The 15,107-nt window shown below is 52.3% G+C and overlaps 7 protein-coding genes across 7 annotated transcripts; 5 read left to right on the forward strand and 2 right to left on the reverse strand.

Moving 5' to 3' along the window:
• Nucleotides 1–1,294: 1,294 nt before the first annotated feature.
• Nucleotides 1,295–2,913, forward strand: CCOS01_13829 (diacylglycerol acyltransferase; the record flags this gene model as incomplete). The annotated part of the gene is made up of 2 exons (XM_060461973.1): nucleotides 1,295–1,540; nucleotides 1,603–2,913. The coding sequence occupies 2 exons, from the start codon at nucleotides 1,295–1,297 to the stop codon at nucleotides 2,911–2,913; spliced, it is 1,557 nt and encodes a 518-aa protein (XP_060307693.1).
• A 528-nt stretch (nucleotides 2,914–3,441) lies between these two features.
• CCOS01_13830 (apurinic endonuclease) lies at nucleotides 3,442–5,075 on the forward strand (the record flags this gene model as incomplete). Its single annotated transcript, XM_060461974.1, has 3 exons — nucleotides 3,442–3,898; nucleotides 3,957–4,568; nucleotides 4,636–5,075. Coding segments are annotated over 3 exons (1,509 nt in total), but the record flags the coding sequence as incomplete, so codon positions are not given.
• A 798-nt stretch (nucleotides 5,076–5,873) lies between these two features.
• CCOS01_13831 (uncharacterized protein) lies at nucleotides 5,874–9,627 on the reverse strand (the record flags this gene model as incomplete). Its single annotated transcript, XM_060461975.1, has 3 exons — nucleotides 5,874–8,032; nucleotides 8,088–8,529; nucleotides 8,626–9,627. 3 exons carry the CDS (start codon nucleotides 9,625–9,627, stop codon nucleotides 5,874–5,876), a joined length of 3,603 nt encoding a protein of 1,200 aa, XP_060307695.1.
• Nucleotides 9,628–10,339: 712 nt separating this feature from the next.
• On the forward strand, nucleotides 10,340–11,617 carry CCOS01_13832 (uncharacterized protein; the record flags this gene model as incomplete). Its single annotated transcript, XM_060461976.1, has 1 exon — nucleotides 10,340–11,617. One exon carries the CDS (start codon nucleotides 10,340–10,342, stop codon nucleotides 11,615–11,617), a length of 1,278 nt encoding a protein of 425 aa, XP_060307696.1.
• A 735-nt stretch (nucleotides 11,618–12,352) lies between these two features.
• On the forward strand, nucleotides 12,353–13,312 carry CCOS01_13833 (uncharacterized protein; the record flags this gene model as incomplete). The annotated part of the gene is made up of 1 exon (XM_060461977.1): nucleotides 12,353–13,312. One exon carries the CDS (start codon nucleotides 12,353–12,355, stop codon nucleotides 13,310–13,312), a length of 960 nt encoding a protein of 319 aa, XP_060307697.1.
• A 40-nt stretch (nucleotides 13,313–13,352) lies between these two features.
• CCOS01_13834 (uncharacterized protein) lies at nucleotides 13,353–14,174 on the reverse strand (the record flags this gene model as incomplete). Its single annotated transcript, XM_060461978.1, has 2 exons — nucleotides 13,353–13,982; nucleotides 14,043–14,174. The coding sequence occupies 2 exons, from the start codon at nucleotides 14,172–14,174 to the stop codon at nucleotides 13,353–13,355; spliced, it is 762 nt and encodes a 253-aa protein (XP_060307698.1).
• A 343-nt stretch (nucleotides 14,175–14,517) lies between these two features.
• CCOS01_13835 (uncharacterized protein) lies at nucleotides 14,518–15,018 on the forward strand (the record flags this gene model as incomplete). Its single annotated transcript, XM_060461979.1, has 1 exon — nucleotides 14,518–15,018. One exon carries the CDS (start codon nucleotides 14,518–14,520, stop codon nucleotides 15,016–15,018), a length of 501 nt encoding a protein of 166 aa, XP_060307699.1.
• Between the last annotated feature and the right edge of the window lie 89 nt (nucleotides 15,019–15,107).

Raw genomic sequence — 15,107 nt, forward strand, 5'->3', positions numbered from 1 at the left:
GGCATGCACGTTGCCGGCTCAGTGGTAGATTTAAATGTCGCGTGCTCCCCCTGCCGTTCACCCGATCCCTCGACAATTGACTTGGCACGGGCCGGAAGCTGACTGGTCGCTGTCTCTTTGGAGGCTCTGCCCTTCAAGATGGCATTGACAGCTGGTGATTTTCACATGTTTGGGCTGGTCCAGCCCCACTGAGGCTTTTCGCCAGTGTTGAGGATGGCAAAGGAGCTCTGGCCAAGGTCCCAGGGAGGCGTCCGTGAACATGCGAAGGTACCCCGTCGCGTTTGCTTTCTTCCGTGCTTCCTTATCCCATAGCTTTGTCTTAGTTAGGTAGGCAAGTCTCAGACCAACAGCTCAACGACGCTATGTTCGAGACAGTCGCGTCGATCGTTTCCGAGCATCTAATGCAAGCCCATGAAGCCTTGTTGTATCTTCCGTGAAAGGTGAATCGTTTCTATGACGGCCTCCAATTCTCATGAATTGAATGGAAACCGCGCCAGTCAATCGGGATCCGATTCTCGTAAGAAGAATAAGGCCATTCTTAAAGCTTGATAATCACATGCAAATTAGGGATTGGGTGGTGATGAGAAGAAGGGATGGAGCCTGACTAGGGTGCTTATCGACATATCGTGAGTTGTGCATATCTCGCATATTATGTATGTTTATGCACAATGTATGCACAAAAGACAGCTCCTTCTGTGCTCAGGGGGGCTGTCGTAGACTGCAGCCGCTTGCCGGTATGCGGACGAGATCCAATCCGTAACGTCATCGTCATTGGCGGCAGCTCCGGGGTGCTAGCTGCTGATGCTCCCACGCACACCCACGTCCCTCTCATCCGCACCCAGCGTAATGCACCCAACCTGCCCTCGTTTCGCAACATCAGGCTAGCTGCCACCAAACAACCTTTCCGCTCTCCCTTTGTGCATTCCTTCGCCCGCTCCCTCATAGACTTCGGACCCTGTGCGCCAAAAAGTTTCCGATCATCTCTGCTCAAACCACCGCCCTTACTGAATCAAGCCGTGGGTCTTCGATTAGCAAAGGAGGTCTCCTTCGAGCTCCCAGCCTACACCCACGCCGCACGCCTGTCCGAGGTCCGGCCCTGCCGCCATCCGACGCCGACGCAACCATGTCTAACTTTGGGGACGGGACCAAGGTGGCTGTCATTTCAGGTAAGAGACAACCTGCTTTATAAACGCTCTTGGACTCCGCATCTTCTCTTTGTACACATTCCCACCGAGAACTGGACCTGGGTTGCCGATATCGACATACGAGCCGCCATCATTCAACATCCGCCATCATGCCTCGCAAGAAGGGTTCCGCAGCTCGTTCCAAGTCGCCAACCAAGAGGCAACCTGTCAAGAAATTCAGCAACCCTCAGCTCGCGTCGCAGGCAGCTGAGTCTGGGAACAGCAAGATTAACGTTGTAGCAGAAGCTCCAGAGCTTGGGCCACCAGCGTCCTCAACCAACGACAAGCAGGCTCCTGATGATACCGAGAGACCTGTTGCTGAGAGAAAGGAGTCCAGTCACGAGTACAGCGCCACTGTAAGTCAACATGGATTGAAGTAGCTGCTGTGCCATCTTATTGATCATGCTCTCTCCAACAGGGCCTAGACGATTCCCCGAAAAGCCCAAGCAGAGGCCATCGACGATCCCCATCCTCGGCGAGAAGCAACGGCAGTAAGGCCGAGGAGAACGACAGCAATGGCAATGCTGTTGACCCTGAAAAGAGCTTTGGTAGCGAGGGCACCGCCGATGAGACTCTCGTCGATGGATTTGATGTTGACAGATCAGAGTCAACAAGCATCAAGGGAATGAGCGACGACAACTACCCACGCCTCACTCTCGCAGCACAAGGCCGAAGGAACAGCCATCGCTTCGGATTGAAGGCTGCAGGCATCCGCTTCGCACCTCTTCAGGTCCCCTTTCAGCGCCGTCTCCAGACCGGAGCCGTTCTGTTTCACGGCCTATCCATTCTGACCTTCGTCTCAATCTTCTTTTTCCTCGCGGCAATCCCTTTTACCTGGCCACTCTTGGTCCCTTACCTCATTCACCTGTCACTCTCTGGCGTTGCCTCCAATGGCAACTTGAAGCTACGGTCGGAATGGCTACGATCGCTTCCCATTTGGAAATTCTTCGCTGATTACTATCCTGCTGAGCTCCATAAGACTCACGATCTTCCACCGACAAGGAAGTACATTTTCGGCTACCACCCTCATGGAATCATCTCACACGGTGCTTTCGCGGCATTTGCAACCAATGCCCTCGGATTCGCCCAGAAGTTCCCCGGGATCACCAACTCATTGTTGACACTCGACAACAACTTCCGAATCCCCTTTTACCGCGACTACATCCTGTTCATGGGCGTTCGATCTGTGTCTAAGGAGTCGATCTGGAACACGTTGAGCAAGGGCGGCGCCAATGGCGAGGGAATGGGACGTGCAGTCACCATTGTTGTGGGTGGTGCCAGGGAGTCACTCGAGGCTCAGCCCGGGACTCTCAGACTGATCCTGAAGGGACGTAAGGGCTTTATCAAAATGGCGCTGCGGACCGGAGCTGACCTCGTGCCCGTCCTGGGTTTTGGCGAGAATGACCTCTACGACCAACTCAGCCCGAAAACCCATCCTTGGGTGCACAACTTCCAGATGTTTGTGCTTCGCGTCTTTAAGTTTACTCTCCCTGCTCTTCATGGTCGGGGAATTCTTAACTACGATGTTGGTATGATGCCATACCGCAGACCGCTCAACATTGTGGTTGGCAAGCCTATCAAGGTCACCACGTCACCCACAGCACAGCCTACCCAGGAAGATATTGACCGGCTGCATGACCTGTACATGACCGAACTTCAGAAGATTTGGGATACTTACAAAGACCAGTTCGTACCTGAGCGCAAGGCCGAGCTTCAGTTCATTGCTTGAAGTAGCATAGCACAGCTGCGAGCAGCAGTATATCCTTTTTCTTGCAACTTTTATTTGAGTTTGGTACTCCGTTCTTGTCTTACTCACGTCAAAATACGGTAGCGGCGGTTGAATTTGGCGCCTGGAGGGTATTCGGGTTGAAAAGGGGTAAGCAAAGTACACTAAACATCGGAATGGCTAGGTGCAGTTTTAGCAAACACTACGGTATTCAATTGAAAGTCTGATTACATTCATACTGGTTCTAATCTAATATACTGGGACGATGGAAATGTTCGTGGATGACCTCGGTCAAACTGGGAGATTTCATTCAAGTAAGGCAAAGCGTCAAGTACAGAGAACAGCAGCCAGGTCGAGCACAGACTCTACCCGTACAGCTGCATTACCTTAGTACCTACTTAATTGCTCATCAAAGTCACCTGACATCGCGCATGTATGACGCGGATCTCGACGCGTGCCAATCACTGGCCCGCCGACGACGAGTCTTTGCTTTTTTGGAAGGCCTGATTCCTACTTCTCCAACTGCCCCCTCTTTCTTTCAATCTCTCGAGAATTGGTCCTTCTAGATACGCATCTTGTCGCGAAGATCATTCACCTCAGCGCGAATTGAGAAGAAGAGAAACCAAAAACATGCCTCCCCGCACCTCTGCACGCAGAAAGGCGCAAGCAGTCGTCGAGACCAAGGTCGAAGAGACGACCACCACGAAGACGAACGGCGCTAAGACCACAACAGTCGCTGCAACGAAGACGAAAACCGTAGCCGCCGCCAAGAAAGCACCAGCAAAGCGCAAGGTGTCCTCAGAAGACGAGCACGAGGCCTGCGGAAGCTGCGCTGAAGAAGAGGAAGAGAAGCCCGCGAAAAAGAGAAAGACCACAGTAGCGAAGGGCAAGGCGAAGAAGGAGGACGATATGCCATTGACAGACAGGACAGCAGTGTCTTCGCTGAAGAGAGCGATGTACATTGGTGCCCACGTCAGCGGCGCTGGCGGTCAGTATTCGCGACGCCTCCTTATCCTCAATCCTTTGCGCTGACAGTTTTACCACAGGTGTGCAAAACTCGATCCAGAATGCCGTCAATATCGGTGCCAATGCTTTTGCCCTCTTCCTCAAGTCGCAAAGGAAGTGGGAGAGTCCTCCCCTGGCAGCCGATGCCAGAGACCAATTTGTATCCCTCGCAAAGGAAAATAATTACGATGCCGCCGCACACATCCTTCCCCACGGCTCATACCTCGTCAACCTCGCCCAAGCGGATGCCGATAAGGCGAAGCAGGCATACAAGAGCTTCATAGATTACCTTCAGCGGTGCGAGCAGTTGGGCATAAAGCTGTACAACTTCCACCCGGGCAACACTGGAGGGGAGGCTCGCGAGGAGGCGTGCGGGCGCATCGCGGCGCAGCTCAACACCGCGCACAAGGCGACGAAGAAAGTGATTACAGTGTTGGAGAACATGGCAGGCACTGGCAATGTCATTGGTACAAAGTTTGAGGACTTGAAGCAAATCATTGACAAGGTCGAGGACAAGGAGCGAGTCGGTGTGTGCATTGACACTTGCCATGCCTTTGCGGCAGGATACGACTTGCGGACGCCGGAAAAGTTCCATGAGACGATGAAGGAGTTTGACGAAGTCGTTGGTAATAAATACCTCAAGGCGTTCCACCGTAAGTCTCAACTGCCCTGGTCCAGATCACTCGGTACTGTAAGAACGTCATTACTGACACCACAAAGTCAACGACAGCAAGGCACCCTTCGCCTCCCACCGCGACCTCCACGCCAACATCGGCACAGGCTTCCTCGGTCTCCGCGCCTTTCACAGCCTCGTCAACCACGAGGCCTTCCAGAATCTCCCCATGGTCCTTGAGACGCCCATCGACCACAAGGACGCAAACGGTAAGACCGTCGAGGACAAGAAGGTCTGGGCGGACGAGATCAAGCTCCTGGAGAGCATGATTGGCATGGACGCCGAGAGCGACGAGTTCAAGGCGCTCGAGGTGGAGCTGCAGAAGAAGGGCGCAGGCGAAAGGGACAAGATACAGGACCAGGTCGACCGCAAGGCTGAAAAGGATGCCAAGAAGGGGACCAAAGGGGCTAAGGGGGCCGCGAAGAAGGGCGCGGCGGCTGGGAAGGGTAGGAAGAAGAAGGTCGAGAGTGACGATGAGAGCGAGTAAGAGGACTGGACTGGGTTCGATGTCTGGGCTGTGTATCAATATGTACCTTGTTACCTTATGAGCGACTGGATGGTTCGCCGTGTAAAATCCAATTATAAGCCCGGAACAATAGTCTAAGAGGCAACATAGCCACAGTGACATATTCCATGGCCCTGGGATCTATGTACGGTGAGTTCGAGGTATCTAGGAAGTTCTGCGATCAGGCGGGCTCGTCGACCTCGGCCTCGTGATGGGACCTGTCCTACCCATCTCTCGTCTGATGAATCAGGCACCAAACACTTGACTTATCCATGGAAACCTCAGGCTCGAGGAGGCCTTGTATCCGATCACGACAACATGCCCATATAGGTCCCCCAAACTTCATTCCAGTCACCAGCCAGCAGGCGCCTGTTTAGGTCGATGGGTCAGGTCAAACTGGCTGGGTGGTGGAGTGGTTAAAGGTCGACATCAATTTTCTACGCTAACTAGCCTACTCGACGACAGGCTCAGCGCATACGAGAGTACCCGGATTCGAATCCCAGCATGAGCAATAAGAGATGTAGCCCCCAGTTCAGCACCGGGGGGTGAACTCTTTTTTTGGTTTGTTTGTGTACATAACATGTATTAGATAGACGCTATTGTGATAGGATTCTTTTACGACCCGAGTCTAGGAGAACAGAAAGGCAAAAAAGAGACCGCACCAGTGGTATAAGTAGTTCGACGTAAACAATCTCCTTCCTCCTGTAGAGAGCCCGGAACGCCCACCTGCCGCTCCCCTCCGTCAAATCGTACGCAAGATAGGCATGTCAATACTCTTCCTCACCTCCTGCCCTTGGCAAAAGCCTCGACCTTACCGACAAGACTCTTCAACCCAACACCCCTTTCGCAGTTACCCTCCAACCAAGCCTCCATCTTCTCCCTGACGCTACGCATGCTCTTGAGGACTGGCATGCGAGCGCCCTCCTCCGTGGCGACAAATGACCCCGGGTTAAGCAACAAATCGAAACACTCCGACCAGATCTCCGTCTGCCAGTACCGCTTGAGGCTCTCGCGGACGCGGTACTTGCGCCCGCCTGCCCCGATCCCGCCCTGGTCACAGCGAACCGTGTCAATGTACTTGCCAAACAGCAGGCAGTGGACAATGCCAGCGAGGCCGTGGTAATCAATCTGCCACGTCCACGGCCGACCCTCGCGCATCTCGGCGCAGTCTTGCGCGCTCGTCTTCCAGTCCGCGATGAAACCCACGTCGGGCGCAAAGTTGCGCATGTCGATGCCGCGACCGAAATCAATGAGGGTCACGCCCCGCGCGTCCCAGCCGCCTGCGCCGGTAGCGCTATATTGCGTTGATAGAGGCTGGTCGTTGCCGCCGTGGTCGAGACGGAGGAGGCAGTTATCGACTTTGAGGTCGCCATGGAGGACGCCGTGGGCATGTAGGGCCTCGACGGTGCGGAACAGTTCAACGGTGAAGAACATGGCCAGCTGCTCGTCCATGACGGCAGACGGCTCGGCGCGGAAGAAGTTGACAACGTCGAGGACGCTGCCGTGGGGGTGATAGGGAAGGAAGAGGAAGCCCTCATCCTGGTAGAGGTGGAACTCATGGGCGTAAGAAACAGAGGCGGCTACGCGGTGCCGAGGACCCAGGCGCGTGTGGGCAAGACGCATCATGTGGAACTCCCAGGGCGTTGGAGGAAGTTCCATCTTGAGTGCTTCCAGAGGGCTCCGATGGTTGACGGCAAATGCGCCCTTGCCCATGGCCACGACCCCGTTCTCGTCCTCGTCTTCTTGGTCTGCGTCCGGGTTCTCAACCAGATATACTGGGGCAAAAGCGCCTGCACCGAGCTCTTTCCTGATGGTATATTCTGTTGCAATATCGGGAAACTCGATTGTGACCATGGCACAAGCATTGCTAACTCTATCTCCACCCTTGGCTGCCTTCGTCATGGCCTTAGCGAATTTGCGGATCTCATTGCCTTTTTCGTACTTCTCGTGGCTATGGTCGTAGAATCCAGGGTATGAGTCGAGAGAAGGATGCATATTGGCGAGGATCTCATTCCTCACAGCTTCATCTACTGGGTTGCATTGCAGCTCCTTGATGATTGGTCCCTTGGGAGGTGTCGGCTTTGATGGAGCAGACTTTGCTTTACCGAGAAGGGGCTGCGCAATCTTGATAGGTCGAACTTCGCTCAGCACTTCCCTCAATGGGCTGCTACCCGGCTCTTCCATGTCAGAGTCCTCCTCATGGATAGTGGACTCATATTCCTCACGTGACGGAGTCTCGTACCTCGCCTTCCGTTCTGTAAACGCAAGAGAAGATTCGGTTCTCTCCGTAATCGGAGTCATGAAGGGGAGACGGTTATTGGCCATCTCGACCGGATCCCTAAACGGTCGTGTCCTGGGCTCATAATCCTCTGGGGGTATCGGAACGAAAATAGTCTTCGTTCTTGGCGGGTAATCCTCATCACCTTCCTCCTCTTCTTCGGCCTCCTGCTCATCGCCTGATTCTCTGCCATCCTGGGAGGCAGTCTGCTCATCTGGTAGAGGACCGGTACGCTCAGCGTAGTCCGGATTCATCAAGTCGGAAGCTTGGGTATCGTCTACACCGGCTTGGGTCGCGGCCTCGTCAAGAACAGGGACGTGCTTGCGCGTGGAGAAGTCAGACCATTCACTGATACTCTTGACATCCGAGCCATCTTCGTCAGCTTCTTCGACGGCGTTGTCGTTTTCAATCAGGCGAGTAGTCATGGTGTTCTCAACCTCAGTGTAGTCGCCATCTGTCTCGTAGTCGTCGTCCTCGTCACTATCTTCCTCTTCGTCTTCTTCCTCCTCTTCCTCATCATCCAGAGGATTAGACTGAATGGGTTGGTTGAAAATCTCGTAGATCTCATCCGTAGCAGCACGAGTATGGAGCGTCATCGTTGGCTCAGCCGTGTTCCTCTTCTTCAGCTTCGGCCTAGACGGTGAGTCTAGATTTGCTTTGACTATCAAAATGTCAGCTTGAACACGACATAACTTGTGGAAATGGAAGCCGCTTACTGATTTGAGTCTCGTTCACCTCCATCGTCTTCTTTTTCTTGCTCTTGCCCCCCTTTTTCATGACTATGGCTCCGTTCTCATCCATAACTACGGTTTCTGTGTGAACAACCATCTTCTCCCGTACTAAATGGCTGAGATCGTCAACCAAGGAAGGCTCAACGCTCATCATCTCGGAAGGGATCTCTTCAGTTAGTGATACGTCGTCCCAGGAGACATCCAGCCAGCCTCGGTTCATGGCCCAAACTTCCTCAAAACCAAGCTCTGAGCCAGGTTCTTCGGGAGTGGGATAGAGGGCCTCGAGGCTAACAAAAATGCGCTCCTTCTTCCCGCTTACGGGGTTCACTACTGTTTGATTCTTTGATGGCACGAGTGTAATATGGGACTTGGACATTTGCGCTCGTGATGATCGTGATTGGGCTTTGGGTTGCACTTTTGCTTGCAACTGAGACTGAATTACATGAAACGCCATAAAGCCAAACATTAGTCCTATAATCATCAACATCCAGGCATTGGGAAGTTCAAGTAAATTGGTGCTTACCGTATCCTTGAAGATAGCCATCTTCGGAGCAGTGCTCTTCTTCCCGCCAGCCTTCAATGTCTCCCCTGCCCACGGCTTGGGCTCCATTACGTTCTCCTTCTTCCGGTCGCCCAGGGAGCCGATTGAATCCCATCCCTTCGAGCTTGGTCCACGCGACGACAACGCAGGAGGCGCGGAGTCGGCATCCGAGAAGATGGACATCTTAGCCTTGCCAGGCTTCGCCGCCGTTGTGCTCACGCCCTGGCTGGGTCGAGGGGCCTGGGGGTCCGCAGCTACAGCGGCCGCAGCGCGGGCGGCAGCAAAGGGGTCAATCTTTGCAGCCAAAGCGGGCCGCACGGTGGGAAGTGCTGGCGATGAGGGCTCGTTGTCGGCCTCGGGCTGGTGGGCAAGTCTCTCCTCGAACTCCTTGAACTTGCGAATCAGGCGCTGTACTGGTCTTGCCTCGCGCTCGATGCCGAGCTTGTACACCTCCTCTGCTTGACTCCATCTGCCAGCGCCCTCTAGCCAGGCGGCGTATTCTTCGTAGAAAAGGGCAAGTGACTCTCCGATGCTGTGTCGCGACAGGAAGAGGAAGGTTTCTCGCGGCGAGTCGGCGAAGAATTGGATGTACAGAATCCAGATCTTGAGGTATCTGGGATCGTTCTTGTATTGTGATGAACCAATGAAGGTCTTAGTTGCGCGCTCGAGGAGCGTGTGAAGCTGAGATTGCGGTGTTGCTTGCGCCGAGGGGTATGCGTCCAGGGTCCATCGCACATAACGGTCGTAAATGTCTAGAGGATCGTCCGACTCGGAGATGTTTTGGAGTTCCTCTTCGTACTCGATTCGAATGCAATCGTTGACATTTTTGGTGTCTGAGGGTGTCGGTGTGTTCAGCTTCTGCAGAGGCGAGGGCGAGAACAGCTGAGCCAGCTTTTTGGCGGAGCGACCACTGGGCAGCGCCTGGATGTTTTCTTTCTGTGCTTCAATAACGTCGAAGTTGATGAGATCGTCGGAGGCTGCCATGGTTAGTATCGTCGCGGCAAGTTGCCGTCGCGTCTCCGAGTGATGTGGTGCTGGAGTACTGCGTCTAGGTTGTCGATGTTCAAGTTCGAAATGGGGTAGCGTTAGAAAAGGATGCCCAGTGTTGTGATGTTGATTATTGATAACGATAACAGATCGGCCATGTGGGTCATGTGGCACGTTGCTGGGACAACGGTGGGCTTCACTTCGCTTATGTAATCGCTTGCTCTTCACCGAGCTCGGTGTGCCCTCATCGTCAGTTATCCAAACGGTACTTACCAGATTAGGAAGTAGCAGTGCGCCTCCATTTATTCCGTTATGCTACTTCCATGTAATACTCCCACGTCATCCATTTCGACACAAAGGAAGAATCTCATCATGTAACAAAGCTTGAACCGTTTTGCGAATTTAATAATGACAAAAGATTTTAGCGTCAAAAAAACCTCGGCCCTCCGTTTGGCCTCTTCTAGCGCTCGGTCCGTCTGATCTTAGTGGCCGGTTCTGCCCTTGTGCCCCTATCTTGTCCAGCCTCTTCGAATATGGAAGTAAAAAGTCAGAATGACGCCACCCCATTCACTCCCTTCTTGCCGACTTGATGTCACAGATTCGAGTTCGCTCATCGCAATACAGCCGGTTTCTGCATGTTTCTCACATGCCAATACACTTCGCACCTAGCTCTTAAAGAGCTGTGAACGCGTTGTAGAGGAGCATCATCATGGAATACTCAACGCTGGCGACTTCGGGGTCAATGCTGATGCCGAAGAAACGCCTGCTGGACCTTCCCAACGAGCTCATCCGTTGCATCGTCGACTCCGTCGCTCTTTTGAGAAGAGACAGATACGATGGTGCTAGAGATACCCGGACCTTGTCGAATCTTTCACAAACTTGTCAAATATTTCACCTTCTCTGCAACTCTCAACTCTTTTCTAATATCAACCTGGATGAATCCAAAGACGCCGCTGGTCTTCTCATCCGGTCCCTCATCGAAACACCTGAACTTGGGGTTCATGTGCAACATTTGACATTACGCGTAATATGGGAGTCAGCCGAGCAATGTGAGAGGGGGTTGCGGAAACGGCTTACACCAACTCATAGCAATGCGACAGGTCATCCGGGGACCTTACCCAATTTGCGGCACTTGGAACTGGAAGACCCTGCGGTGTACTTCATGAACATTCCCGAGGTTCCTCGTATATTCACTGGCCTGCTTGCCCTGCCTCCTCTCACTTCGATTCTTACGCGATACGACAACGATAGATGGGGAGGTCTCGCCCAAGTCGCCGCGGCTGGACCCTTTGCTTTGGAGCAAATTCGTTTCCACGAAACTGCCATCCGCGGACCCGATTTATGCCGACTACTCCAGCTGTGCCCCGGTCTTCGAGTTCTCGAAATCGAGATTGACTATCACTTTTTCGCTCCTTGTTTCCAGCAAACCACACACCCGGGGATCACCACTCACCTATCGACGACGCTTTCAACACTCTGCCCGCGTTTGCAGAGACTTACGCTGTTACATGGGGACCTCTCAGCTCTTCGGACCCCCGATGAACCATGTCTTACATGTCTCACAGATTTGGAAGATCTGACTGTGTTGGAGACCGAATTACCAACCATCTTCAGAAGTTCCGAAGACATGGCAAACGCAGACATCACTGCGCGTCTGCCGCCCAAGCTCACGCAATTGACTCTCCATGACATTTGGTACTCGGACCCAAGATACTGCCTGTACTCTTTAGCCCCAGGCTCTCGTCCTTGGATTCATGAGAGGTTAGATGCTAGCACTGAACCTCTGACTGTGATGCTGCTTCGTCTGGCATCATCATGCTTGGCCGGTCAACTACCTGGCCTCCGAAAGGTAGCCGTTAAGACTCCAACATACGAACACGACAGAGGCAATACTTCTGATGAAATTTCGAAAGCGTTTGCGAAGACTGGAGTTTTATTCGAGCTTATTTCCGCTCACTCAACATTTCCATGTCCATTAACGCGATAGCATCAGAGAATGGGACAAGTTTTTATGAGCATATGTTTTGGCATAATTTCAGTGGTCACTTAGCTATAATTAGTAATTGAGTGAAATTTAGGTTTTGTTGAATACGGCCGTTATTTCCACAACGTAGGTCTAGTGCTTTGATTCAGTGCTCTATGGTTTAATACTACTGTAGCCTACCTAAGTTACTCCCAGCCTGTACGAGGGTTTATCATGACTTCAGGGATTTCTCTTCCCCCACTATTGGTAGGTTTGGTTTGGCCGTAAGTGAGACATTTCTTTCAACAGAAAACATTCCCTAGAAATCTTGTCTTTGTTATTATTATAGCAAAACATAATGTATGGAGACGTGCACATGATATTAAGGTACTTGGGTTGCAGCAGTTTAGGGAAAGATTGAAGAAGGTAGAGCAAGTAAAACAAAAGTCTCAGAAGACGCCGCCTGAAATTGCAGACACCAAAACCATTCAAATTGAGGTGCATGTGTCGTGGCTGCACTCAAAAAGCTCTGAACCGACTGCCGGGGCATTCCCGATCCGCACAGCGGGGTTCTTGCATCACGTCATACGGGCCGAACAATAACCTCTTCGACTATACCTCTACTAAGTACATTACACTTCTAGTAATAATACCAACGTCTTATCGACTCAAATAAGGCAGCAATTCGTACTTACCTCGAACGTCGAGAACCAGCTTCTCGGAAAAAACTAAGAACTTTTTACCCCTCACACTCTCACGATGCGTGTCGAAAAGTTCCTCCTATCGCCCCCGAGCCTGGAAGAGTTAGTCGAGCGACTCAAAGCTCCCTTGGACGCCAACTACAAGCACGCATCAGTGGCTGTGGTCAATTGTCCCGACCTGCGAAAAGCACCTTTTCACTTGGCGACCGAGGGCCTCTCAGGGGAGGAAAAAATCGCAGATGTTGGCGGCCAGCCGAACCTCTTTCCCCGCCCCCGGCTTGACAGCATCTGGTCCATACCAGAGATTGGCAAGAATATGGAAATGAGCCCTGAAAAGGGCAGCTTGATCGGTGCCGGCGCCGGTCCTTTCCACGTCATCGGGCAGAACAGCGAGCTTGCGCCGAATCTCAGCTGGCAAGGGGGTCTTGACAAGGTCGATAACAAAAGTCAAGTCATCCAGATCAAACGCACCACCGGAGAAGTCAGCGTTGGAACGAGCCCTTCTGTAGACTGCGGTCTCATGGTCAACTTGTACGGCTCCTTGGGCGAGCCAGGACCGGTCCTCAAGATTACAGCAAAGGGCCGCAAGGGTTCTGAAAAGAGCTTTACCGAGTGTATCCGGAAAGGGCTGAATGCTGCATATGGCAATGAAAGAACTATCAGTCTCGGCGGAGCCTTTGTTGTGAAGGCAGGGAAGGCAACTTACCACATCATGCCTGATTTCCCTGCTGAGAGCGATCTGCCTTTTAAGGATAGAAAGGAAGTTGAGAAATGGTTGACCTTTCATGATTTCGATTCGCCCGTTGTGGGACTATGCGTATTGCACTCTGCGGATCCGGGCAACAAGATGGGCTTGAGGATTGAGCATACGCACGCGTTCTCTCCACTGGGAAAGAATGCTGGAGGTCACTATCATTACGAAGCCGAAGGAGAGGAAGACATTATTGAATATGAAGGATACTTCAATACTGCAAGGGCAATATACAGGATAGATAGCCCCGCGAATGTGAAAGGGTGAAGAATGATAGTATCAACATTACAATGACCTGCCCGATCCTTCAGTACCAGAGATCCTCATCCTCAGACTCTTCGTCAGGAATATTAAGGCTTTCTTTGAATTCCTTTGTCCACTGTCGGAGTGGCTTTTCACCGACTCGAAGCTCGTCGTAAAATGACTTCAGCGGTTCCGGCAGTTGTTTCGAGTCGAGCAAACCGTCGTCGTCAACATATTCCTCCATGTAGGCGATCATGGCCATGGCGAAGGAGCCCATTGTCTTGCCTGAGTCACGAGCATAGAGTCGCAGGTAAGCCTCTAACAGTATGTGAGATCTGGGTACGACAATGGAGGTGTCGGTAGATTTGAAAGCACCAGATCCGCGACCCGGTCGCCAGGGTGGAAGCACATCTCGGTTATGAGCAAGAGCAAATGTCGCTGATTGCTTGTCTTCGAAAGCTAAGAGGGAATCGTCAAAGTCTGGTAGAAACCATAGTGTTTCTGACTGTAGGTATAACCCTATGGTGAGCTCCGAGGATTTGATGTGCACATGAAATGCAGGCGGTGGTGTTCGGCGCTCAGGCGAGCTCGCAAAGCATAGTTCCACGGATGGGCATTGCTCGATTTCGGGTAATTCTGAAATAGCATCGGCGCCGACCGAAAGCATTTTATCCTGGACGACAAAATCTATAGACTTTCTGTTTGTTAGCCTTGGTATTCAAGACACCAATGCAAATGCTCGGAATGCACCTACCCCTATGATTGAAGGCACGCCGTGGACATTAAGCAGATAGTGTCCCCAGAGTACGCAGGGAGTTTTTGATGCGTTGAGGGCCGAGAAAACCGACTCTACAAAGTGTTCTGAAGTTCGAAACATTCCGAGCATTTTTGATCATTGAACAGTGCCTGCGACTCCAGTTTGTTCTTTGGAAATTGGTGATGTGTGATGAGATCATGGCCATTCAACGTATGACCTGAACAGCATGTGTATGTAAATATTGTTAGTGGTCAAGCAAGTTGGTTGGGTCTTGATATTTACCCCAGGCCGCTGTATTTACCGCGGACGTGTGGAGACACTGCCTGCTGAAGAAGATGGCCAGGCGGCTGGGCAGCCTCTCACAGCCAACTTGTCATCTACAGACTACAACCCACATTCTCCGCCTTCGAAGTCACGCTAGCACAGCAAGTATTACGCTTCCTTCGTTTCCGCTCTTCATTTGGGGTACAACATGGACGCAGCGCATCGCTTTACTTATTTCGGAGCTTTGCCCCCAGAATTACGACTGCAGATATGGACGGAAGCGCTTTCGGTGCCATCCGTTTGGGCTGTGAATCGTAAAGCAACCGCAACCAACAACGCCAACAAGAGCCATCTGCCCCTCATCATGAACCATGTTGGTCCGGCTCCCTATCTAGCAGGCCTCGCTTGCAAGGAGTCGCGGCGGCTAATGGAACAATCATACGCCAAGCCCATACATAGACCAACGTACTCGGCGGCAAGTAGTGCGATTCATTGGATCGATCTGCAAAAAACGGTCGTCTCACTCGGGGACTACCGGTCCGCGGGGGCTTTGTTGGATGCGTTCACTTTCGAAGACTTGGCAAGATTCCGCCATGTCGTTCTACAGTCATCACGGTTCTCTGATTGTCGGATTGGAAGTCCAATTCGACCGCGGCATACGGCCAACTGCGCAGGGGCCAATTGGGGGCCCTATTTACGATTATCGTAGCCAGCCCAACCTACGGTTGGAACCTCCTTTTTACACCTACGCAGAAATTCATATAGTTCAATTGATCTCTTCGTCAACCCACGGTTCGA

Source organism: Colletotrichum costaricense (assembly GCF_030867565.1).
Source record: "Colletotrichum costaricense strain IMI 309622 chromosome Unknown Scaffold_18.1, whole genome shotgun sequence".
Lineage (NCBI taxonomy): Eukaryota > Fungi > Ascomycota > Sordariomycetes > Glomerellales > Glomerellaceae > Colletotrichum > Colletotrichum costaricense.